General features: G+C 41.2%; 1 protein-coding gene across 1 annotated transcript; it reads left to right on the top strand.

Annotated features, from left to right (window-relative positions):
- The first annotated feature begins 922 nt into the window (after positions 1–922).
- FAM124B (family with sequence similarity 124 member B) lies at positions 923–25,472 on the top strand. Its single transcript, XM_062202154.1, has 2 exons — positions 923–1,654; positions 24,822–25,472. The coding sequence occupies exons 1-2, from the start codon at positions 923–925 to the stop codon at positions 25,470–25,472; spliced, it is 1,383 nt and encodes a 460-aa protein (XP_062058138.1).
- Positions 25,473–25,568: the final 96 nt, after the last annotated feature.

The following is a 25,568-nucleotide window of genomic DNA, read 5'->3' as shown; positions in this document are numbered from 1 at the left end:
GGGTATGAGTCCTCTTCATAGTTTTGCTGCAGGATTAAAGCAATTTATAGGAAATTTTAGAATGGTTCTTGAGTAGTAAAGAGAAGATCTGCAATGGATAGTAGCATTTATTATTACTGACATTGGAAAGCTCATTCCTTCTAAAAAAAATTGGAGTGAGTCAAAGGAGACTAAGTTTCTCAGTTTTTTTTTTTTAATTACATTCAGCTGAAGTCAAAATTATTTCGCTAGAATGTCATTATCTTCATGCCATAGCTTAAAATGTTTAGACAAAAATAAAATAAAAAGACAAAGGGAGAAAAAAACCTGGCAATGGGACAAGTTTTGAGAATGGTTTTAAAGAAGTCATTGTATTCAGTTGGCCTGGCAGGCTACTGTAAACACTAGGAGATGTAAGTAGGAAATCAGAGCCATTGTGGGTCAATGAAATGCATGTCTTTTCAACCAAACAGATGGCTATCTGCCTAACAGAGCTGACTCCTGTTCCTCTCTGCCCAGTCATTTCCTTTGCAGCCTTTACAGAGTGCCTGTAAGAACCACCCACTCTGGTGGTTCTCAGGATTATAGGTTTTTAGGTCAAACAGAAACCCCGGGGAACCGCCTGAAAAAGACAAATGCAGGCAGCTCCATTCTGCCCAGGCTGGATGACGTGGCCTCCGCTGTTGTTTGTCGCGGAGGCTGCGGAGCCCAAATGTGTGTGAGTCTCTCCCTGTGCACCCCTCAGCTGCCAGGAACACTCGTTATTCTGGCGAGGAGATCAGATCTGAAGTCGCTCGTGTACCAGAACTTTCTCTGCTGGGCTAGAGGCTCGGCCTGACATCCCTACGCGACCTTGCCCACTACTCCGTTCATCTCAGAAGCTTGAGCAGTGGGCCCTCCACACTTGTTTTCATTTTCTTTTTCATCATCAAGCAGCTCAGCTATGGGTGAGACGCAGGAGCCTCTGGCCATGACTGTGCATCTCCTGGCCAACTCTGGGCATGGCTCGTCTTTGCAGCAGACTCTGGATCAGCTTCTGGACTTCATTTGCCCAGAAGTCCGTCTCTTCCTGGTGTCGGAGAGGGTCAGTCCAGTCAGATACTATGAAAGGCACCCTCCGAAGCGGTCCCGCTTCCCAGGGATGTCTGTTTTACTCTTCCTTCAGGAAAGCCTCGGAGAGGAGCGGCTGTTTCGCGTTCTGGACTCCCTGCAGCGATCGCCCTGGCAGTGCTACCCGACCCAGGATGCACAGGGGCGGCTATGTCCCTACCTCCTTGACAATCAGGAGTTCTACAGCCTGGACAGCCAGATGCCTGTCTGGGGTGTGAGGCAGGTGCACTGCGGGGCTGAGATCCTGCGGGTGACACTCTACTGCAGTTTTGATAACTATGAGGATGCCATCAGACTCTATGAGATGATCCTGCAGAAAGAGGCCACGTTGCAAAAGAGCAACTTCTGCTTCTTCGTGCTCTACGCCACTGAGAGCTTTGCTCTGCAGCTCTCCCTGAAGCAGCTGCCCCTGGGGATCTCAGTGGATCCAAAAGAATCCTCAGTGCTGCAGTTCAAGGTTCAGGAGATTGGCCAGTTAGTGCCTCTTCTACCCAACCCGTGCGTTCCCATCAGCAGCACCAGGTGGCAAACTCAGGATTATGATGGCAACAAGATTCTGCTTCAGGTATTTCTTTTTTATCTGTATGACCTTTTACATCTGCATGGGCTTAGAGATGATGTAACCTACTGCTGTCAACAATGGTTGCACATTGGAATTCTTGGGGAACTTTGAGAACTTGCCATGGTGTGGCTGCACCCTAGGCCAGTTAGACCAGAATCTCTGGGAGGCACTCAGATGATTAAAAAAAAGCCTCCTTGGATGATGTAATGGGGTTGAGAGTCACTGGTCTAGTAAAATGTTCTCATTGACAGATGAGAAAGCTCAATCTTGGTGAACTTGTAGTTGATGCTCATAGTTGGTATTAGAATCGGCCAATGTCGTCTTTTTCAGAATTTGCCTTTGTTGGGCTCATCAACTACATGCAAATCCTCTGTCCCCCTTTCAGACTCAGAAATATTGTAAACTTCTGCTACTTGACTTAAGGAAATGGAGGTCATGTTTATGTTTGGGGTTGTTAGGTTTGCAGTCCTCTGGACTAAATTTTTAAGCATCTTGTACACGTCAAATTTTATTAAAGCTCAAGTTAGGTAGCCAGAACTCCTTCAAAACAAAATATTGAAATAAAAGTTCACTTTTGTAACCATTCTATTGAGAACAAACACTGTGGGTGAATATTTAATTCTGACAGCTGCCCTGTGTTGTCTTTTATGGTGTATTATGTGGTAGTTGAGCCTTGCCACTCACTATTGCTGTAACATTGTACCTCAGTTTCTTCATTAGTTCAATGAACATAATGGTGGCATCTATCTGAAGTACAGGTCACTGTCCACACTAAATTACCTAACACTTAGAAAGAGTATCATGAAGATAGTGCCCAAAACTAAATTTTAAAAATATTCTTTACTTTTACTTATTTGAAAGACAGACAGAGACAAGGAGAAAGTCACAGAGAGATCTTCCATACCCTGGTTCATTCCCTAAACGCACACATCAGCCAGGGCTCGGCCAGGCTGAAGCCAGAGGTTGGCAACTAAATCCGTCTCCCACTTAGACATCAGGAAACCAAGTACCTGATTTATCACTGCTGCCCCCGAGGGTTTACATGAACAGTACCCTGGACTTGGGAATGGAGCCAGGACTAGAACCCAGGCACTCCACTATGAGATGTAGGCATCCCAAAGGGCACTTTAACTGCTGTGCCCAATATTTGCCTCCTAGAACTCAATTTTAGCTATCACTGTCCGTATGCTAATTATTTTACATGGATATTATTTAATCTTTCTTACAACCTAAGTAGTCACTATTTTCTCCATTTCCCATTAGAAAACTAAGGTATAAAGGGGTTTAGTCACTTGTCTGAGGTACAGATAGGTGGTATCTATCATGCTCCAAAGTCCATGTGGTTAACCATTGTAGTCCAATGCTCCATGCATGCATGTGCGTGTGAATGTGCAGGCACAGGGATGTCCACGATGCTCACAGCAAAATATTCTATGGCTTCTGCCCTTGAGGGATGGTCATAACCCCCTTTGAAGACCAATTGTGTAAAATACTAACAGGCTGCAACAGTTGTCTTTCTCTTGAGATAATGTTGTTGTCATTACTTTGACTCTTAGCTAATAAAACATGAATCATATGGATTTTATGTTAAAAGCTTTCTAAATTATTTGCCTTGTCTACATAAAGTGGACATTTCATAGGTCCCTAATTTCCAAGGTGTCTAAAAGTTCTCTTTTAGACTTAGTCAATCTTGCTGTCAAAAATTAATTTGTGTGTGTGTGTGTGTGTGTGGCAGGGGACACATTCTTAATTGTTCCTGTTTTGAAGACTAACCTATTTTCCCTTCATAACCACAGTCTATACAGTAAGTATCCCATGTGAGTTCAGGGGCCCAGAGACTTGGGCCATCTTCTGCTGTTGGATTGGAAGTAGAACAGTTAGGACTCTAATGGTGCCCACATGGGATGCTGACTTTGTAGGTGGTGGCTTAACTCATTCTGCCACAATGCCAGCCCCTCATTGCCCAAATATTTGTCGAATGCCTGTATTGGGCTATCTTCTCCACTGATAATTTTAATTCTGCTGCCTTAATTTTTAGTGGACGCAAACATATATTGGATTTCTTGTTCATCTTCCTCTTGTTAGCAATCACCCTGCTTTCTAACCTTCCTTTGGATTTGGCACTGCCATAGTGGTGTGTGAGGGAAGGTGAGATGTGTAAGGAAAAGGGGTGCAGAACAGAGAGGAGACAGATACAAACTCACAGCCAGAACAAATTTATTCAGGGAAAATAAATTCGCAGAGGTGGGTGATCAACTGCCAGTTTGTACACAGACTGAATATGTGTCCAAGGGTCCAGTCCTCAGTGGGCTGGGCCTTTTTATATCTTAAGGTGGGCTAGGGGTCTGGAGGTGGGGTGTGGGATGATAGATGGAGATGAGTTTCTCCATATAGGTTTTTCAAGTTTTGTACCTGGAAAAGAATATGGGGTGGGGTGGGGAATAACACAGTGTGCAAGAGTGAATTGGTGTCTTGAAAGGATGCAGGGATAAGAAGTAAATTCAAATTTCACAGGATGCAGGGGTAAAGCGCAAATTCCGATTTTATCTATTTTAAAGCAAAGAGCTAGAATGGCTGAGTTTCATGTCCTTGTTCCATCAGGAAGGATGATGTGTCTTGTCTACTTTTCAACCCCCTGCAACTTAAACACTGTCTTCCATCAAATAAGCTATTTTGTCAAATCAAAATCATGCTGTATCTCTAGCCAGATACTACCTGTTCTTAGCATTCCACAGTGAGCCCTATTGTCCAAAGTCACATTCTTCGTGCTTTCATATAGATTTTCCAGTTGTCCAAAGTTGCGTTCTTTCCACCTTTTCTAGATCTCTCCCAAATTTACTATACTTATGGTCCCTTTTCCTTGGTTTACCACTGCCATCCGTCTCTTGCACATCTCTGATCTGGGCAATGTCAAATCTGTGACTTTGGTGTGAGGCTTCTGGCAGACTCTGAATTCCAGGGCAATGACTTAGAATTGGTGATACTATTCAACTTGATGTGTCATGGGGGAAACTTTGCAAACTAAAAAGATAAAACTTCCCTGGAGGCTGTTTAAAAGGCTCTAGCAAAGACTACATGCCTTGATCCTGTGGGAGATGAGACAGTCATGCCATCATTAATCTTCAACTAGATGTGCTGCGTCTGATCACATGGCCCTTCTGACCTAATGAGGCATGGACACATCCAGTGCCTGAAGTACCAGGAGGCCTGTGTGAATGTGAAGATGCAGCCAGCAACTTGAAATGTAAGGAAAGGAAAGGTTAAACTGACCAAAGTCATTTAAGAGAGTTACCTGCAGGACGTGTGACTTGGAGGATGATCTCCAAGCAGAGATTAGGGGCTGACAGTTCAAATGAGTTTAGAACAATTTTTGGTCCACTCAGAATGTGTGTGGGAAGGTATAAACTAGGATCCAAACAGAGTCATTTCTTTAGAGAAGAGGAGGACATGATGATGCCTGTAACATATAATTTAGGACAGTAACTCTGGTACCATCAAATGGGATAGATTGGGTGGAGACTGTACTGACCACTTCAGAAGTACCTTTAGTCCAATCCAAGGTGAGCAATATTTTTAAATCCAGGGCTCACATGATAGACTTGACAAAATTTGGCAATGAATTAGAGAATGAAAAAGTAGGTGGTGACAGTGAGTCTGGACAAGTTGAGTTTGAGATGCTTGTAGGTCATTCAGGTGAGGACATTCCACAGTCAAGTGGTCACTAGGGCTGGAATTCAGAGAAGGGGTTGGGCTAGGGACATAAGTTGTTGGAAACCTTGGAAATGGTGGTTATCAAGGAAAAGAGTGTAGAGTGAGAAAAGATGAAGACTGGGCTTAAAAATTGTCCATACTTCAAGGAAGGGAAGAAGGAAGAACCAGTGAGGGAAACCAAGAAGGAGTAACCAGAGAGCAGGCGGGAAAGATCTTGGCATCACAGAAGCCAATATGTCACTTGGCAACAAGCAGTGCTTAAGATGTGGCTTCTCAGGTATTCTAGAGCAGGTTCCTCAGTTTCTCCTGTACTGGCCTCCTCGCCAGGCCACCGGTGGCTGGTTGTGTTGCCATTGACACTTGACGGGCTGCAGGGTCCTGTGATCCTCACTGTAACTGATGTCACACCCATGCTAGGCTTATGGGAAAGTCCCTACAACACCACTCAGACCACCTGGTAGTTTTTAGCAAGATCATTCTGAAGATTTGAAGATAGAAAAATAATCCAAAGAATTCTGTATGAGAATAACTTACAAGCACTTCTAGATATTACCATTCTGTGAGCTCCCAGGCCAAGGTATGACCTTGAGGTCCTTTCCAGATCTCCTCCATGTCTTCCCCACACCCATCTACAGGAGTTCTCCAGGCCAAACCCATATAGTGGAGAAAGATGGTCCTCTCTCATCTTCTCTTGGAAACAACTCCCATGTCTTCTTCCTAAGTTGACTGAATGGGAATCTTGACACTTGTCCCCATCCTTCACCTCCAGTAGTGATGTTCTGTACTTGGGACGTGAGTGGGACAGATTAATTGCAGGAGCACATGATCCCAACATCAGCATGATCTGGGTAGCCAGTATCAGCAACAGATGTAATTGTCAGCCATCCATGCTGGTGGCTTTCTCTAACTTACTCTTCTGAATGAACTAGAACTCTTGCCTGAGTGTCATTCCTGCAGCCCCTGGGCTTCATGTCTTATAATCAGCACCCAAGTTAAAATGGAAATAGCTCTCCAAGACGTAGACATATGGGAGAAAGTCATGTGTTTTTGAAAAAGATTCTATTCTACATATACACTCCTCTTTCTGTTCCATAATTGGAACCCATTCCTCTAGATTAATGCTGTCCTCTAACACTTTCTGTGATGAGGAAAATAGTCAATATCTGGGCTGGCACTATGGTGCAGCAGGTAAAAGCCCTGGCCTGAAGTGCCAGCATCCTATCCCTGGCCTGAAGTGCCGGTTCTACTCCCAGTTGGTACTCTTCCCATCCAGTTCTCTGTTATTGCCTGGGATAGCAGTAGAAGATGGCCCAAGTCCTTGGGCCCCTGCACCCATGTGGGAGACCCTGAAGAGGCTCCTGGTTCCTGGCTCCTGGCTTCGGATCAGCGCAGCTCTGGCTGTTGTGGCCATCTGGGGAGTGAACCAGTGGATGGAAGACCTCTCTCTCTGTCTCTACCTCTCTCTTTAACTCTTTCAAATAAATAAAATAAATCTTTAAAAAAAATAGTCAATATCTGCATAATTCAATATGGTGGCCATTGGCTACTACATTTATTGAGCATTAGAAATGTGCCTACTGAGACTGAGAACAGATTATTAGTTTTGTTTAATTTTAATAATTTGCACTTAAATATCCTCCAGTGGTCAGTGGTCATTGCATGGAACAGACCAAGCTAGTTCATTTCTAAGGTCTCTTGCAACTTGAAGCTTCTATAACCTTACTGTGTATATCTTCTTCACTGGCAAAACCTCATCTCTTAAAGGTGGTTCTTTATTATGTTTTTGGAAACAATTGGAAGATATCTAGCATTAATTTTTTGGAATATGGTAATGGATTAAGCAATTTTTAATACAATGTTTCAAGAACCTAATGTATGTATCTCAGACTCTGAGGCTGGTTTTTCTATACTAACTCTGATATTGGCCAGGTTTTAGAACATCAGTTATTTTTAGATTTTTCTTTCTTCAGAACCCCTACATCCAATGAATCCCCAGCAGATCCAGTTTTCCTCTGGGGTCATTTCTTTTACTACTTCCTTCTTTAAGCCCATATAACTTCAAGTGTGCAGTATTATTATGGTGTTCTAACTGTTCTAGCTTTTCACCATGGCTTCAGGCATCTGCTTGATCCTACTCATCAGTGTCAAAATACATTTCTAAATGTCTGCTATATTTATGTCCTTTTCAATTCGATAACAAAAAAGTGAGCAAATAAAGTTAAAGCTCCCTTGCCTGGCTTTTAAGGATTTTCATAGTCAGTCTGTATCAAACAGCTTCCTTTGCAATTTCATTCTTTGACCATCACTACCTTCTTGTCCTCTTCTTCTGCCAAGAACTCTAAGCTCACTCTTCCACCTATGCTTTTTTTAAAAAATTATTTTTAATTTTGCTATTATTCTGAAATACAGATGATAAAACTTTATTATTTCCACTTAAAAATGTTCAAGAAGCCTTCCTTGTTTTTCAGAATTGTGGCAAAATATTGATAACATTAAATTTTCTCTTACTTGTTTTTAAAGTGTTCATTCACAATGTTATTCAACCACCATCATCGTCCATTATCAGGGCTTTCTCTTCTAACCAAATAGGAACTTTTTACCTATTAAACAAAGCTCCCTACTCTCTTCCCTGATCCCCAGCCTCTGGTGTCTTTAATTCTGCTTTGTATTTATGCATTTGCTTATTCTAGGCCCCTCATATAGTAGAATCATACAATATTTGTAAGCTTCTTATCCCATTTAGTATGTTTTCAAGATTCATCAATGTTATAGACTTTATCAGAACTCTACCCCTTTTAATAGTTGAATAATATTCCATTGTGTGTTCATCTGCACCATGTATTGCCTGAGATGTTCTTTGTCCAGGGTTATCTTTCATTTCCTCCTCAGTTATCTACTTTTAAGGTTCTGGTCCAATTGCACTTCCTTATTGAAACTTTCTATGAGACTCCAGGGCACATGAACTTCCGTGCCTAACTACAACATTTTATACCTAAATCTTTGTAACAGGTACTTTATTATATATCCTCCTGCTCTTGTGTCATATAATTTGGGAGTTTGTTATTCTCTCTATTTTTCCCTCTTATTTTTTAATTTCCTTTGTAAGTTTGATTACATTTTAACAGATTCAATATGATTTGTATATACAAGTCTAAGAACATAATGATATTCCCTCCCTCCCTCACTCTCTCCTTCCCATCCACCCTCCTTCCTTCTACCTTTCTTTCAGTCTTTTTTTTTTAGTTTTTGAGATAACATATTTTAAATTTACATTGCAGTAAAAAGGCTTAATACTTCACCAAATAACAAATTTAACAAGTAAAAAGCAAAAAGGCCGTAGTTTAGTGAGAATATAGATAATCACTATAAACAATAATTGAATGGAAAAATGAACTCTATTTTTAGCATTTCATTATAAATGTTTATTTCCAGTAGAGTACTGAGAAAACAGCTGCTTCTGAAACATTTGTTGTTGTTGGTGGGGGGCTGGGATTCCAAGATGGCAGAATGGGGAATAACATACTCTACTAGGCTAGGGATAAATAGTTAAAAAAAAGTAGGAAGTGTACTCTCAGGGGAGAATCAGAGAAAAAACCACAGTGGAAATTATATGGAAGGAAGAGGAATGCCATGGAGATGTGTGGAATGTGCGGATGCACAGCATGAACACAAAGACAGCACACGACTCCTGCAGCCAAAGCAGACAGCAGCTTGAAGATGGAAGTGAGACCAGATTGCAGCAACCCATGCTGATTTAGCTGGAGGGAGAGCATGATATGAGTTCAGACTGGAGCCCTAGAGGCTAGTGGGTACCCATGGACTTAGTGGAAGTAAAAGAGGCACGTTTCTCTCACCCCATCCTCCCAACAAAGGCACCCAATGCCCAGCTGAGAGAGGGTGGGTGCCATTCTGGGCTTGGGCAGCAGCTTGTGTATAATCGCACCCTCATCTTAGGAGCCCTTGTGTGCTGGCACAGAAACTGCCCGAGACAGGACACCATCTTCTGGGAGGTACTGGTGGCAGCAGTGGGAGAGGGAAACATTTGGCCAGTGGTTCTTGTATATGCTTGTGATCCAGAGATTCTAGTGGAGGGAAAAATATGTGGTCCCCACTGACTTTGAACCTTGTTAGGAGGATTATCAGGGGGTTGGGCACCCAAGTAGGATTGTGAGGCATCCCCAGCCTCACAACATACCACAGGCTCTGGGCCTAAACCACCTTGGTAGAGTACCCATGGAAGGCTGGCTTGGGGAACATCTGCCTCTCTGTGGACAAGACAGGCTGGTGGGTCAAAGTGGATACTCTGCACCCAATAACTGTGGTATCCTTGTGTGCTGAAACTGTGGAGGCTCTGTGGCTGCACAAGAGGGAGCAGGGTATAGCTGGGTTTCTGAGCAGTTGCTATGTGAAGCACCACATGCTTTGGAGCTACCTGGTTGCTGGGACAGGTGATTGCAGTGAGAGCAGTGTTTGGAGTAAGGACTGTGCAGATCATTTGTGCAGTTCATGCAGAGATGCGGATGAGTTGCACCCCCTGGGGGCTAACACCCAGGCGTTGCTCACCTTGGAAGAAAGGAGGTGAGGGTACAATTATACCAACAGAGGTAACTATCCTGCTCTTCTGATAACAAGAAGAGATCTAACATGCCTACCTTGGGCATTACCCTGGATACTTGCCCCACACTGGAGGACTGACCAGAGCTCCCTAGCCACACCCAGCACACACCTCTTTGTATTCACTGAAAGTACAGACATTCCACTAAGCCACAGAGGTATATTTCAAAGATAATAGACATCAGAGGTAAAAACCAACAACTATCTCCACAAATGCCTAAATAAAAACAGAAATTTAGTAAACAAGAATAAGGAAGACAACATTACCACTTCCCCCAAAGGAACACAACAGCATTTCAATATTAGAATGTCAAAATGAAAAGATTGATGAAATGCCAGGAATGAAATTCAGAAGATTAATCATAGGATTACTCAAAAGCAATCAGAAGCAAATCCACAAATTAAAGAAAACCATACATGACATGAGTGAAAATTTTCCCCATGAAATTGAAATTCTAAAGAGAAATCAAAACGAAATACTAGAAATGAAGAATTTAATTCTTAAATAAGAAGTGTAGCAGAAAGCCTTAACAACAGACTTGGTGAGGCAGAAGAAAAAAATTCTGAGTTAGAAGCCAAATCTTTGGGAATTACTCTGTCAGACAAAAAAAAAAAAAAAAGAAGAAGAAAAAATTAAAAACCGTGTTAACGATTTATGGTATATTATCAAATGACCCATATAAGGATTGTAGGAGTTCCTGAAGGTATGGAAAAAGAGAGTGAGCTACAAAGCCTATTTAGTGAAATAGTTACAGAAAACTCCCCCAATTTGGATAAAGAAAGACATCCAAGTACAGGAAACACACAGAACTCCTAATAGACATGACCAGAACAGATCTTCCCAATGATACATTGTAGTCAAATTTTCCATAGTCAAACATTAAAAAAAAATTCTAAAATGTGCATGAGAGAAACGCCAGATTGCTTTCAGAGGAACTCCAACTAGACTCACAGCTGACTTCTCATCAGAAACTCTAAAGGCTAGGAGAGAATGGAGAAACATAGTCCAAATCTTAAAAGAAAAAAAACTGGCAACCCAGAACAATGTGCCCTGCGAAGCTCTCATTTGTGAAAGAAGGTGAAATAAATGCCTTCCATAATAAACAGAAATTGAATTTGTCACCACTCATTCAGTCTTACAAAAGATGCTTAATGATGTGCTACACACAGAGAGACAGAAAGATAGCCATCATTATGAAAGAATGTGAAGGCAGAAAATCTCCCAGTAAAAGTACAAAGGAAATACAAAGTAAATAATAGGAATATTTATGGGAAAGTTGCAGGGCCAAATTGTTACTTATCAATAGTAACCTTGAATGTAAACGGCCTCAACTCTCCAGTTAAAAGATACAGATTGGCTGAATGGATTAAAAAACAAGACCCATCTATTTCCTGCCTACAAGAAACACATCTCACCAACAAAGATACATGCAGGCTGAAAATAAAAGGATGGAAAAATTATTCCATGCTAATGGAAAACAAAAAAGAGAAGGTGTAGCCATGCTAATATCAGACAAAATAGACTTTAACACAAAAACTGATAAAAGAGACAAAGAAGGGCACTCTGCAATTATTAAGGGATCAATTCAACAGGAAGATGTGACTGTAAAAAAGTATATGCACCCAAGTACAGGGCACCTGGCTATTTAAAAGAAATATTAATGGATCTAAATGGAGACGTAGGCTCCAATGAAGAGTAATGGGGGATTTCAACACTCCACTTTCATCAATGGACAGAACAACTAGACAGAAAATCAACAAAGAAATAACAGAACTAATTGACACTATGGACCAAATGAACCTAATTGATATTTACAGAAGTTTCACCCCAGTGTTGCAGAAAACATGTTCTTCATATCAGTGGATGAAACTTTCTCTAAGATTGACAATATGCTAAGCCATAAAGCAGATATCATACCATGCATCTTCTCTGACCACAATGGAATGAAGCTAGAAATAAACAATTCAAAAATCTCTAGATAATATGCAAGCACATGGAGACTGAAAAACATGCTCCTGAGTGAACAGTGGGTCATAGAAAAAAAATCTAAAGAGAAATAAAAAAATTCTGGAAATGAATGAAGATGACATCATATCATAGCAAAAACTTATGGGGTACAACAAAAGAAGTGTTAAGAGGCAAGTTGATAGCAATTGGTGCCTACATGAAAGAATTGGAAAGGCACCAGGTAAATGAAATATCAGTGCATCTCAAGGACCTAGAAAAAATGCAGCAAATCCAGCCCAAATTTAGTAGGAAGAAAGAAATAAGTAAATTAGAGAAGGAATAAACAAAATTGAAACAAAAAATCAATACAAAGATCAAAGAAATAAAGAGCTGGTTTTTTGAAAAAATGAACAAAACTGATACACCATTGGCCCAATTAACCAAAAGAGAGAGAGAGAGGGACCCAAATTAATAAAATTAGAGAGGAAAAAGGGAATGTAACAGCAGATACCATAGAAATGAAAAAGAATAATCAGAAATTACTACAAAAGCTGCAAGCTGCATGCCAACAAATTGGGAAACTTAGAAGAAATGGATCGATTCCTGTACACATACAAGCTACCAAAATTGAGTCATGAAGACATAGAAAACCTAAACAGACCAATCACCAAAACAGAGGTTGAATCAGTAATTAAGACCCTCCCAACAAATAGAAGCCCAGGACCAGATGGCTTCACTGCTGAATTCTATCAGACTTTTAAAGAACTAATTCCAATTCTTCTCAAGTTATTGAAAATAATTGAGGGAGAGATTCCTCCCAAACTCCTTCTGTGAAGCCTGCATCACATTAATTTCTAATCCAGAAAAAGATACAATGGAGAAAGAGACTAGACCAATATCTCTGATGAACATAGATGCCAATATCTTCAATAAAATATTAATTGATTGAATCCAACAACACTTCAGAAAGATCATTCACCTGGACCAAATGGGATTTTCTTTAATAGATATTTTATTTATTTGAAGGAGAGAGTTACAAGTTACAGAGGTAGAGACAGAGAGAGAGGTCTTCCATCTGCTGGTTCACTCCCAGATAGCTGTCGTGGTCAGGGCTGCACCAATCTGAAGCCAGGAGCCTTGAGCTTCCTCCGGGTCTCCCACATGGGTTCAGGGGCTCAAAGACTTAGGCCATCCTCCACTGCTATCTCAGGCCACAGCAGGGAGCTGGATTGGGAGAGGAGCAGCCGGGACTAGAACTGGTGCCCATATGGCATGCTGGCACTTCAGGCCAGGGCTTTAACCTACTGCACCATAGTGCCGGCCCCAGACCAAGTGGAATTTATCCCTGGTATGGAGAGATGGTTCAACACTCGTAAATCAATAAATGTGATTTATTACATTAACAAACTGAAGAACAAACACCATTATCTCATAGATGCAGAGAAAGCATTTGATAAAATACAATATCCTTTCATGATGAAAACCTTAAGCAAATTGGGTAGAGAAGGAGCATTCATCAACATATTAAAGGCAATTTATAACAAACACAAGACTAGCATGTTACTGAATATGGAAAAGTTGGAAACATTCCCCTTTCAAATCTGGAACCATAACAAGAATGCCCACTCTCACCATTGCTATTCAATAGAGTCCTGGAAATTTTAGCCAGAGCCATTAGGCAAGAAAAAGAAATCAATGGGATACTAATTGAGGAGGAAGTTGAGTTTTCCCTATTTGCAGATGACATGATTCTATATAGATGGGATCCAAGATACTCCACTGAGAGACTATTGGAACACATAAAAGAGTTTGATAATTGGCAGGATACAAAATTAACTTACAAACGTCAATAACCATTGTATATACAGAGAATTTCATGGCTGAGAAAAAACTTTTAAGATCAATCCCATTCACAATAGCTACAAGAAGAATTAAATACCTTGTAATAAATTTCACCAAGGATGTTGGAGATCTCTACAATTAAAATTACAAACCATTAAAGAAATAGAAGAAGACTTTAAAGATTGGAAAAGTCTTTCATGTTCATGGATTGCAAGATTCAGTATCAGAAAAATGTCTATAGTACTGAAAGTAATTTACAGATTCAATGCTATCCCAATCAAAATACCAACAACATTTTTCTCAGAGCTGGAAAAAATGATGCTAAAATTCATATGGAATCACGAGACCACAAATAGCTAAAGCAATCTTATATTAAAAAAAAGCCAGATGCATCACAATACCAGATTTCAAGACACACAACAGGGCAATTGTCATCAAAACAGCATGGTACTGGCACAAAAACAGACCTGTAACCTAATGGAACAGAATAGAAACTCCAAAATTCAGTCCACGCATCTACAACCAACTTATCTTTGACAAAGAAGCTAAAATCAATCCCTGGAGCAAGGACAGTCTCTTCAACAAATGACACTGGGAAAACTGGATCGTCCGGTGCAAAAATATGAAACTAGACCCCGACATTACACCTTATACAACAATCCACTCAAAATGGATCAATGACCTAAATCTACAACCCTATATAATCAAATTATTAGAGAACATTGGGGAAACTCTGCAAGACATTGGAATAGCAAAGGCTTGTTGGAAATACCCCAGAAGCACAGGCAATCAAAACTAAAATTGACAAATTGGTTTACTTCAAGCTGAGAAACTCTTGCACTGCAAAAGAATCACTCAACAAATTGAAGAGTCAACCAACACAATGGGAGAAAATACTTGAAACTTCACAACTGATAAAGGGATAATATCCAGAATCTATAAAGAGCCCAAGAAATTCCACAATAAAACAGATAATCCAGTTAAGAAATGGGCTAAGGACTTGAACAGCCATTTTTCAAGAAAGGAAATTCAAATGGCCAACAGACACTTGAAAAAATGCTCAGGACCACCAGCCATCAGGGAACTGCAAATCAAAACCACCATGAAGTTTCACTTCACTCCAGTTAGAATGGCTCTCATGCAGAAATCCACAAACAACAGATGCTGGTAAGGATATGGGGAAAAAGCTACCCTAATTCCCTTTTGGTGGGAATGTAAACTGGTTCAGCTAATGTGGAAGACAATATGGAGATACCACAGAAGCCTGAATACAGACCTACTACATGATTCCCCCATCCCACTCCTGGGAATTTACCCAAACAAGAAGAAATATAAAAAAGTTATCTGTACCCCAATGTTCATTGCAGCTCAATTCACAAAGCTAAAATATGGAATCAACCCAGATGTCTATCAACAGATGACTACATAAAGAAATTATGGGATATATGCACAATGGAATACTACTTAATGGTAAAAAAAAAATGGAATTTTGTCTTTGCAACAAAATGGATGCAACTGGAAACCATTATACTTAGTGAGATAAACCAGTCCCAAAAAGACAAATATCATATGCTTTCCCTGATCTGGGGTAACTAATAGAGTACCTAAAATGTAATGTATTAGAGTGAAATGGACATTTTGAGATTTGATGATTGTTTATAGCCTTTGTCTCGTATGTTGAGAAACAATGTTTTTTTTCTTCTTATTTGTTGAACTCTTCACTTAGTGTAGGGTTAATTTTATGATGATTAATAAACTGAAAGTAGATCTTTGTTAAAATTAAGAATGGGAATGGGAGAGGGAAAAGGAAGAAGGTTGGAGTGTAGGCAAGTGAGAAGGTAGGGTAGGAAGTATCACTATGTTCCTTAATCTGTATATATGAAATACATGAAACTTGTATAACTTAAATAAAATTAAAAAAAAAAAGAAAGCATTTGGGGAGGGAGTCAGTAGATAGAGGATCTCTGTCTGTCCCTTTGTCTTTCCAAAGAAAAATGATAATAACTCAATAAATTTTAAAAAGCATAAAAAGATAAAGGTATTTGGCAGGATATGTAATATATCACCATGTTAGCATCAGATATCTCTGAGTGGTGAGACAGGAATGATTTTAATCTTTTTTTGTGTATCTGTAATAAAGCATTTATAGCCATGGTGAGGTTGGCAGGTTTCCAGTGACTGTGGTGCAGATAGAATATGTATCAGAACTTGACATCAAAGATGGAACCGGGACAAATGTCTTTGATAGGAATACCAGCATTCTGTGAGGAATGGAAGGGCTCACAATCTTTCAACAATTAGCAAATAAATGAAGGATGCTGCTGAACTCAAGGAAAAAAAAAAAAGGATTTGTTGATTGATTGACAAGGATATAATGTCTTTAAAATAGGTTTATTCTCTAGAACAACTTGGCATAAGCAAGCATTGTTTCATTTACCATCATAAATTTAGATATTTTCATTGTTATGTTCTTTATTAGCCATTAAAAATAAAAGAACGTGGTAGTTTATTTTCTTTTTGTCTAGTATTTTTTGAGGGATTTTTTTCTTTCATTCTGAGTTTCCTAGATGTACTTATTCAGACCCTATTACTCTCCCATTTCTCTCGTTTCCTTCTCACTCTCCATCTCCATCCTCTTCATACTCCACACAGCCTCAGTACACACACACACACACACACGAATTTCTTTTTTCTTTTTTTTTTTTTTAAGATTTATTTATTTATTTGAGAGAGTTACACAGAGAGAGAGAGAGGGAGATCTTCCATCTGCTGGTTCACTCCCCAATTGGCCGCAACAGTTGGAGCTGCACTGATCCGAAGCCAGGAGCTAGGAGCTTCTTCTGGGTCTCCCACGTGGGTGAGGGGCCCAAGGACCCTCACCATTCTCCACTGTTTCCCCAGGCCACAGCAGAGAGCCGGAACGTAAATGGAGCAGCCGGGTCTTGAACTGGTGCCAATATGGATGCTGGCGCTTCAGGCCAGGGCGTTAACCCGCTGTACCACAGCGCCGGCCCCACGCTCACAAATTTCAAAAGTGGAAAAGTGAAATTAAAGGATAAATTTATTTTAGTGCAAATTGTTTTGAATCCATGCATAGTTTTCTTACATTACGCATTTTCCATGAAATTTTTGAACACCCCTTGAATGCAGATTTCAAACCTTTTTGCATCTAAATAAACATGTTTCAATTCCATTTTTCCATCAACTTTAGAGTTCCCTCCTGAGTATCCCCACTTTTATTCTCTCACTCAGTAGTTTAGTTTGTGCCACACTGAAAGAGGCACTGCTAGGGAGGTACCCACTACCATGCAATAGCCGGCTGACATCACTGGTTTTGGTCAATCAATTCAAGTTAGTACCTTTCCAAAAATCTGTTAAATGTGAAAGACTGGTTTCAGCTCTTAAGAATCTGGCACTGTTTGGGGGTTTCTTATTATTGACATGAATTTGTTCCATGCAATCATTTTTCCCCTATTGCTGTCAAAATCTTTTCCTATCATATAAGAATTATTTTCGGTAAGAAACAATATTATTTTCCCATCATGTTGTGAGTCTGTCCCTTGATAGCGTAATTGTTTTCCAGTGATATATTTCCTCTTGTTTTCCAACAATTTAGATTCATAAATCTGTGACAAGTGATCTTCTTGCTCATCGTGATAATTGCTAATATTCCGATCTTGAAAAACCATAGATGTCAATCTATAGCATTTTACAAATATTTCTTAGAAAGCTGACCTCTAAATGATCAGAATTCTTACAAATGTATTTGATTTTTTTTTTTTTGGCAAAATAAGCTTTATTATCCTCAAGGGATTCATCTCAATCACCAAGCATTGTGTTTCTCCTGGAAATTCTTTATTCCAGCTGCATGCATCTGCATTTCTGTGTTAATAATGTAGCACTCACTTTTACCATTTGCTTTAAGGATCTTAGCCTTCTTTTTAAATTTTTATTTATTTATTTATTTAAAAAGATTTATTTATTTATTTATTTGAAAGGCAGAGTTACAGAGGGGCAGAGGCAGAGAGAGAGAGAGGTCCTCCATCTGCTGGTTCACTCCCTTGATGGCTGCAGTAGGGAACTGGGCTGATCCCACATGGGTGCAGGGGTCCAAGTACTTGGGCCATCCTCCACTGCCTTCCTGGGCCACAGCAGAGAGCTGGATTGGAGGTGGAGCAGCCAGGACTCGAACTGGTGCCCATATAGGATGCTGGCATCTCAGGCAGTGGCTTTATCTGCTATACCACAGCACTGGTCCTTTCTCTTTTTAAAAAGTTGACATGCCCCTCTCTTAAGAAGACTATAGAAATATCCAGCCATAATAATAAAAGTCACTTTGGGTTTTCTTAATAAGACTTTTTGTCTACCAAATGTAATCAAGTGCCTAAGTTCATAGAGGCTATGTTTTCATTTATTTCTATGTACAAATGTTCGTATTTCATTAAATGTTAAGTTTTATGTATTTATTCAATTGTTTCTTAATGATTACTAGTATGTTAGGCACTATGCTAGCCACCAGACACACAGTGATGAAGATGTACACAATCGCTGCTGTGCCAGATGCCCAAATCCAGGGGAAGTTAGAGAGGAGCAAAAGAGACATGTGCAAAACAGTGTGGTGAGTGCTAAGACATGGGAAATACAGGCAGTACAGTGAGAACTGGCCATCATATCTTTTATGATGATGATAACCATCACTTACACAGCACCACCATGTTCCAGGCACTGTTACTATTTACTGTTTGCCACAACCCTAGTGTGTTGATACTTATTGTCATCTTTCGTAGATGAGGAAATTGAGGCATGGAAATACTCATATTAAGTAACTTGTCTAGAGTTCTACAGCTAGTAAGTGGCGGAGTTAATACTTACAGGCTGGGGCTGGCGCTGTGGCGTAGAGGGTAAAGCTGCCACCTGCAGTGCTGGCATCCCATATAGATGCCGGTTCGAGTCCTGGCTGCTTCACTTCTGATCCAGCTCTCTCTGCTATGGTCTGGGAAAGCAGTAGAAGATTTGCCCAAGTCCTTGGGTCCCTGCACCTGCTTGGGAGACGTGGAAGAAGCTCCTGGCTTTGGATAGGTGCAGTTCCTGCTGTTGGGTCCAATTGGGGAGTGAACCAGCAGATGGAAGACCTCTCTCTCTCTCTCTCTCTTTCTCTCTGCCTCTGCCTCTCTGTAAATCTGCCTTTCAAATAAATAAATAAATAAATCTTTTTAAAAAATGCTTACAGGCATCTACCTCAGGTTGGGTGATATGGAGAAATTTCCAAGAGGAAATTATGTGTAAGTTTGGAGCTGACTGTGTGTAGTTTTCAGGAAAAAGAGTAAGAAGAGATCTATCCCAGTTAGATGGAATATTATAGACAAACGCTGTCATTAGGAAAAAGCAAGTCATGTTTAAGTAATTGAAAGAAGCTCAATTTTGCTATGTGGGTGTTGCAAGAGAGAAAGTGATCAATTATTGGACTGGAGTAGGAAAGGACAAGAGGATGGGATTGGCCATCTGTATTATATTTAAAGGCAGAATTTCTTTTGAAAAAGCACTAATTAATTAATTAAATGATTGATTTGGAAGGCAGAGTGACAGATAAAGATCTCTTATCTGCCAAATCACTCCCTAAATGTCCACTACAGCTTGGGCAGAAGCCAGGATCTAGGTCTCCCATTTGTGCAGTGAGGACCCAGATAGTTGAGCCACATCTGCTGCTTCCCAGTTGTGCATTAGCAGAAAGCTAGAATCAGGAGCGGCATTGAGATTCAAACCCGGGTACTTGGATATGAGATGTGGACATCTCAAGCGATGTCTTAATCACTGATCCAAATGCCCACTAAGACTGGCCCATGTTAAAGAGCTTAGGCTTTATCTTAAGAAGAGCAGGGAGTCATTGAGGCAGGATGGTGACATGAATGAGTAAAATGGCAGAAAATGAATAATGCTATGTTGGACTCACCAAAAACGCAGGAGGTGATGAATTCACAGCACAGCTGGTTACTGCCCTTGTGCACAGGTGGAGCTGCAGGTACGTATGGTACTAATAAACACAGAGTTGGCTGGTGCTTTCTTGCATCAGACTATCTGATGCAAGAGGGAGGGGCAGATTATGACATCAAAGGCTTCAGGATAGGTCAAAAGGCTTGAGACAGCCACCATGGTGAATGGAGAGGTTGCTAATAAAATGGGACAGTAGCACTAGCCTGGTCGAAGGTGGACACTGCACTCCTGGCAGCACCAACCTTCACAGCCATGTTCTTTTCCTCAGTATCACGGGCACCAATTTGGAAAATGTGAGTAGGCAGATGGATCCAGGGCTGAGAGCTTCCAAGAGACGTTAGAACACAATGGGAATAGTGCAGGCAATTTGGAGGTCTTTGGCAAGGATGTGACCAAAATGATAGTCTTTGAACTCAAATTGGCTATGGAAGCAGTGAAGACAGGAGGAGGTAGAGGGAGAAATGAGGGAGTGGAGGTGTTGTATTGAAGAGCCAATGTAATGAGATAATTGAGTGCTTGAGCAGGTGGCCTGAGAGTGCTTATGGCACTGAGAGGGGGAGCATTTTAAGGTGGACAAGGTCCAGTGGAGGGGACAAGGACTGGGGGACCACTGACTCCAGAGGCTTACGAGGATACTTTCCGGCTGCCCGGAGATGTCCAAGCTCTAGTTGTGGCTTCAGGACTAATCTCATTCTGATCTGAGATTGATTTAGGTGGCAAGTAGCAAATTACTCAAGCTTCTCCTTCCGTTCGTACTTACAGAGAATGAAATGAGAACCCCAGAGTTAAATGCATGGATTGATTTCTCCAGAATGGATGCTCTAATGTTGACCCTGAATGATTTCTTGATATGGAAAGAACCATGTCTGTTTACGTTTCTAGAAGAAAAAAGATTTCACTGACTCAAATAAAAAGGTGGGAAGCAATGTCAGGTGGTTCACTAACAGGCAACGATGACAGTTCACTCCTTTGTGGGACTCACGGATTTTTTTTCTCCAGGGGATAGGAGATCCCAGCCTCCATTTGGGAAATAAACTGCCCCCTGCTAGTTTGGAAGGGATAAACAAACAGCTTTCTTTGGAGAGTGAGACTTTGGGGATCGGGGGAAGCCTTTATGTTTTATTTTATATACTTGAACAATTAAATGATTTTATAGTGAACAATTACCACTTTTATATACAGGTTGAGCATCCCTAACCCAAAAATCTAATATTTAAAATGGCCCCAAATCTGAAACTTTTTGAACCATGATGTGGTGCCACAATTGGAAAATTCTACATCCCACCTCATGTGACAGATTGCAGACAAAACACAGGTGCATTAACATAATGTCTAAAAATTGCCTTCAGGCTATGTGTACAAGGTGTGTATGAAGTGTAAATTTTATGTTTAGACTTGGAACTCTTGACCAAAATATTTCATTAGGTGTATTTAAGTAGTCTAAAATTTGAAAAACATCCCCAAGTCTAAAATACCCCTTGTCCCAAGAATTTTGGATAGGGGATACTCAACCTGGCACAAGATATTTTTATTAAACATTAGGAAATAGAGGGAAGGAAGGGTGAAGGAAGGCAAGAAAACAAGAAGGAGGGGAGGGGGGGTTTTGGGTAGCGAAGAGAGAGAGAGAGAGAGAGAGAGAAAGGGGAGAGCAGAGTTAAAGGAGGCAAAAATATGGACAGAGATGTGGGGCAGGAGGTCAGCTGTGTGTGGTGATGAGCAAGCAGCCCACAAGGCCACAAGATGATAACTGCAAGCGCACCTTTTCTGGCCCCATGACAGTGGTTCTCAAACTCTGCTGCACATTAGAATCACCGAGAGATTAAAAAATTCTTAATTTCCACGTCACAATCCAGGCTAATGGTATTGGAATAACTGGGGGAGAGACCTGGGCACCAGTGTGTGGGGGGAGAGGGATGAGGAGGATTTAACAGCTCTTGATGATTCCAAAGTGCAACAAAATTTGGGGAGATACCTTTTTACTATGAATTTACACAAGGGTCACATCTTGTGGTGCAACACACATTTTCTCATCAGCATCCCCACTAGAGTTTCTGATGCTGACAAGGGTTCTCCTTAACACAGGTTGAAGCATCATGCTCAGGTATGGCTCCGGAGAAGTGTGTCTGTGTTGGGGGAGTGGGGTCAGATGTGTGCAGCTCTCTAGGGAATTGGCTTGGTCCAGAGAGAGTATTTAGAGATTCTAGTGGTTTTCAAACTGTGTTCTGAGAAGGTCTAGGGACCCAGGGGTGGGGCATCAGCTGCCACAATGGGAGGGAGATGGGAAGAATTAAGGGAGGCCCATAGGCAGGGCTACCTCTGTGCTTAAGCTCCTTGTACAGCTCTAATTAGATTGTTTTGTATTTGGGGATTCCACATAAGATGTTGTTTGGAAAAAGTTCTTATGATATAAAGAGATAGGTAGATAGATAGATAGATAGATGATAGGGCATGAGAATCATTGATCTAAAGCATTTGTTTGCCAATTAGGCTTTGAGATCTAAGAATGGCTTTTCATTTTTAATTGGGTGGGAAAAACTATGATACATGAAAATTACATGAGATTAGAAATTCAGGATTCATAAATAGTTTTACTGAAACACAACTATCCATTCATTTATGAATTGTCTATGGCTATTTCATGTTTTATGCAAAGTTGAGAAGATGTAATGAAGACCATCTGGCCAGCAAAGTTCAGATTTTTTTTTTTTTTGACAGGCAGAGTGGACAGTGAGAGAGAGAGACAGAGAGAAAGGTCTTCCTTTGCCGTTGGTTCACCCTCCAATGGCCGCCATGGCCGGCGCGCTGTGGCCGGCGCACCGCACTGATCTGATGGCAGGAGCCAGGTGCTTCTCCTGGTCTCCCATGAGGTTCAGGGCCCAAGTACTTGGGCCATCCTCCACTGCACTCCCTGGCCACAGCAGAGAGCTGGCCTGGAAGACGGGCAACCAGGACAGAATCTAGCGCCCCGACCGGGACTAGAACCCGGTGTGCCGGCGCCGCAAGGTGGAGGATTAGCCTATTGAGCTGCAGTGCTGGCCAAGCTCAGATATTTATTAATAAACCTTCACAAAGAATATTTGCTGACTTCTAAAAGAAGCAACACAAGGCCCTGTGTTGCTGCTGTTTTGTTTTTGAAGTTTGGTAATAGTCACATCACCATTTCATATCAGAGAATATTGAGAGAAGAACATATATAAGTGAAATACAGACAGAGGATATGTGTGCGTATGGCTATTTCCTCATTTCTACATCTGTTTTCTGACTATCCTGATTTCTGTTTTCTTACCCTGTGAAATAGAAATAAAACAGTTATGCTTCCACTCGTTAGATAGGTTTTCTTTTTTGAAGCAGTATTAGGTTCACTACCCAGTTAAATAGGAAGTACAGACAGTTCCATATATCCCTTGACCCTGTATACACACAACCTCCCTGTCAACAACCCTCCTTAGAGAGATGCATTGGTTGTCACAGATGAACCTGCATGGACACATCATTACCACAGTTGGCCCCAAGGGTTCACTCTTTGTGTTGTACATTCTATGGGTTTTGACAAATGTACAATGACATGGACCTGTCATTAAGATACCACACAGAGCATTTTCACTGCTGGCAAATCCTCTGAGCTCTGCCTATTTGTCACATCCTCCCCTCATCCGCACCCCAGCACTTAGGTTTTTATTCTCTCCATGGTTTTGCCTTTTCTGGGATGTCATAGCATTAGAATCATACAGTCTGTAGCCTTGTCAGATTGACTTATTTTAATTAATAATATGCATTTGAAGATTTAAAGATTTTTTTTGGTACCATTCTTTGGGATATTTGATTAAGGACTGGGCCAAGCAGGACAGGAACATGGTTACTGATTTTCAAGGGCTGTTAACAATACAGAGAGAGTTATCCTTTCTAGAAATCTTCTTGGGAAGAGTATGGTGCGAGGACTAAGACATGGAGCTCCCAAGACTCCCAGGATGAAAAAGTGTCACGCACTAAGGAGAGTGTGGTCACCTGCAGGGCAGGTGTTTGCTGAGTGAGGCCTGAAATTCTGGAAGCACAGAGTGACTGTTTATGGGACAGAACATCAGAGGTACCACACAAGCAATGACCCCCTTTTGTTTTTCTGCACAATACAAAGGCCTCTACTCTAAATATATAACACCCCCAAATTTAAAACAATATTGGTTTTAAAGAGATGCTGGGGTAGGCATTTGGTGCAGTGATTAATACACTGCAAGTAGCCCTCCATCTCACACGGAGTGCCTGAGTGTGAGTGCCAGCTCTCCAGCTCTGCTCAATTCCAACCTCCCACTAATGTGCACCCTTGGAGGCAGAAGATGATGTCTCCAAGTAATTTGATCCCTGCCACCCATGCGGGAGATCTGGATTGTGTTCTGGGCTTCTAGGTTTGACCTTGTCCAGCCCTGGCTGTTGTGTGCATTTGTGGAGCGCACCAGAGGCACATGCTTTGTCTGACTCTGCCTCTCTTTCTGTTGCCAAATAAATAAAAATAAATAAATAAACATTTCAAAGGGGACAAGTTATAAGCTGGTTAGAAGTGGCCCTCTGTCCTGGGATACTCCAAGAGACATGTTGTTAGCATGATCTAAAAGGAGGACCACAGAATTTTGAAGATTGAATTCTTCTTGTTCCAATTCTTATCTTGACTACAATCACATTTTTTTAATGGTTTTTTAGTTTTATCTTTGCTTGGTTGGTAATGCATCATTTCTGACATGGCGTAAGGTCATGGAATAACATCTGTGAATGTCTTTGCATTATTTTCATGTCTTGATCTACCAGAAGAATGGTGTTGTCTAGTGATAATTTGATTCTCATAGTCTAACTCTTGTCACAAAGTTAATCTAGGGAGTCAAAGAGAGGCTACTCAGAGCTGATGCTAACTATCTATCTCATTATCAGATTGTACTTAGCCACTTTTATTTGATTTGACCAACTTTACTGAAATCTGCTGTAGGCATGGTGGAAAGTGCTTAAGGCATGGCTTGCTGCAGGCACTTAGTTAATGCAACAAGTGCTTCAATTGTTGTTCCTTTCTTTGTCTGACAGGTCCAGGTGAATCCAGAGTTTGATGTTAGGAATGGCGAGCTTTCCTTTGTGGATGGCATCTCAGGAGCTGATATGACTCCCCAGAGCTCCAGGCTGACCTCTGATTCTTCAAGAAGAACCCCGGAACAAAGGGGCCGGAAGAGCCGGGGCAGGAGGTTGGGGGTGCATTCTGCGGAGTTCCCTGAGCCTGGTGGGAGCCCAGCATCAGACAGTCCTGGTGGAACTTTGTGGAAAGGCCCCAGCCAGTCATCAATGGCCAGCAGCCCAGACATGGGCACCCGGCTACATCTGCCTTCTCCCCACCTTGAATGTGGGGCTAGAATGAAGGACCTCAACTGGGAAAACAGCCTTCAGAAGTTGGAGGCAGAGACAGATGTTGATACGGGGTTCACCACCATCAATTCTGAGTCTAGAAACTCTTTCCTGGGCAGATTTTCAAAGGATTTGCAGACTAACCAGTCACCACCCTGTTTGCAAGCCTCTTCATTACAAGAAATTCCCTCTCCAAACAGCAGAGTCCTAATGGAAAGAGTTGGTTCACTGGCATTTGCTGGCCCAAGGGATGCAAGTGCCAGGAAGATCATTTCCAAGTGCTCCCTTCATCACCCAGGCCAGGGTGAAGAGAAAGAGGAGGAAGAATTCTTTATATAGAATAAAACAAATGTGGCTTTTTGAAACATAAAAAAAAATCAGATAGAATATTCTAGAAATGGGGCACTGACACTACATCATCCTGCTTCTTATTCT

The sequence above is a fragment of the Lepus europaeus genome, chromosome 1, assembly GCF_033115175.1.
Source record: "Lepus europaeus isolate LE1 chromosome 1, mLepTim1.pri, whole genome shotgun sequence".
Classification (NCBI taxonomy): domain Eukaryota; kingdom Metazoa; phylum Chordata; class Mammalia; order Lagomorpha; family Leporidae; genus Lepus; species Lepus europaeus.
The sequence above is the reverse complement of the archived record's forward strand: the minus strand, read 5'-3'. Positions and strand labels throughout refer to the sequence as shown.

What these genes read in the sequence shown, in the direction of transcription:
- FAM124B (XM_062202154.1), top strand. Translation starts at nt 923, where the DNA reads ATGGGTGAGACGCAGGAGCCTCTGGCCATGACTGTGCATCTCCTGGCC. An exon ending in GCAACAAGATTCTGCTTCAG is followed by an intron (nt 1,655 to 24,821) that starts GTATTTCTTTTT and finishes TTTGTCTGACAG; the next exon opens with GTCCAGGTGAATCCAGAGTT.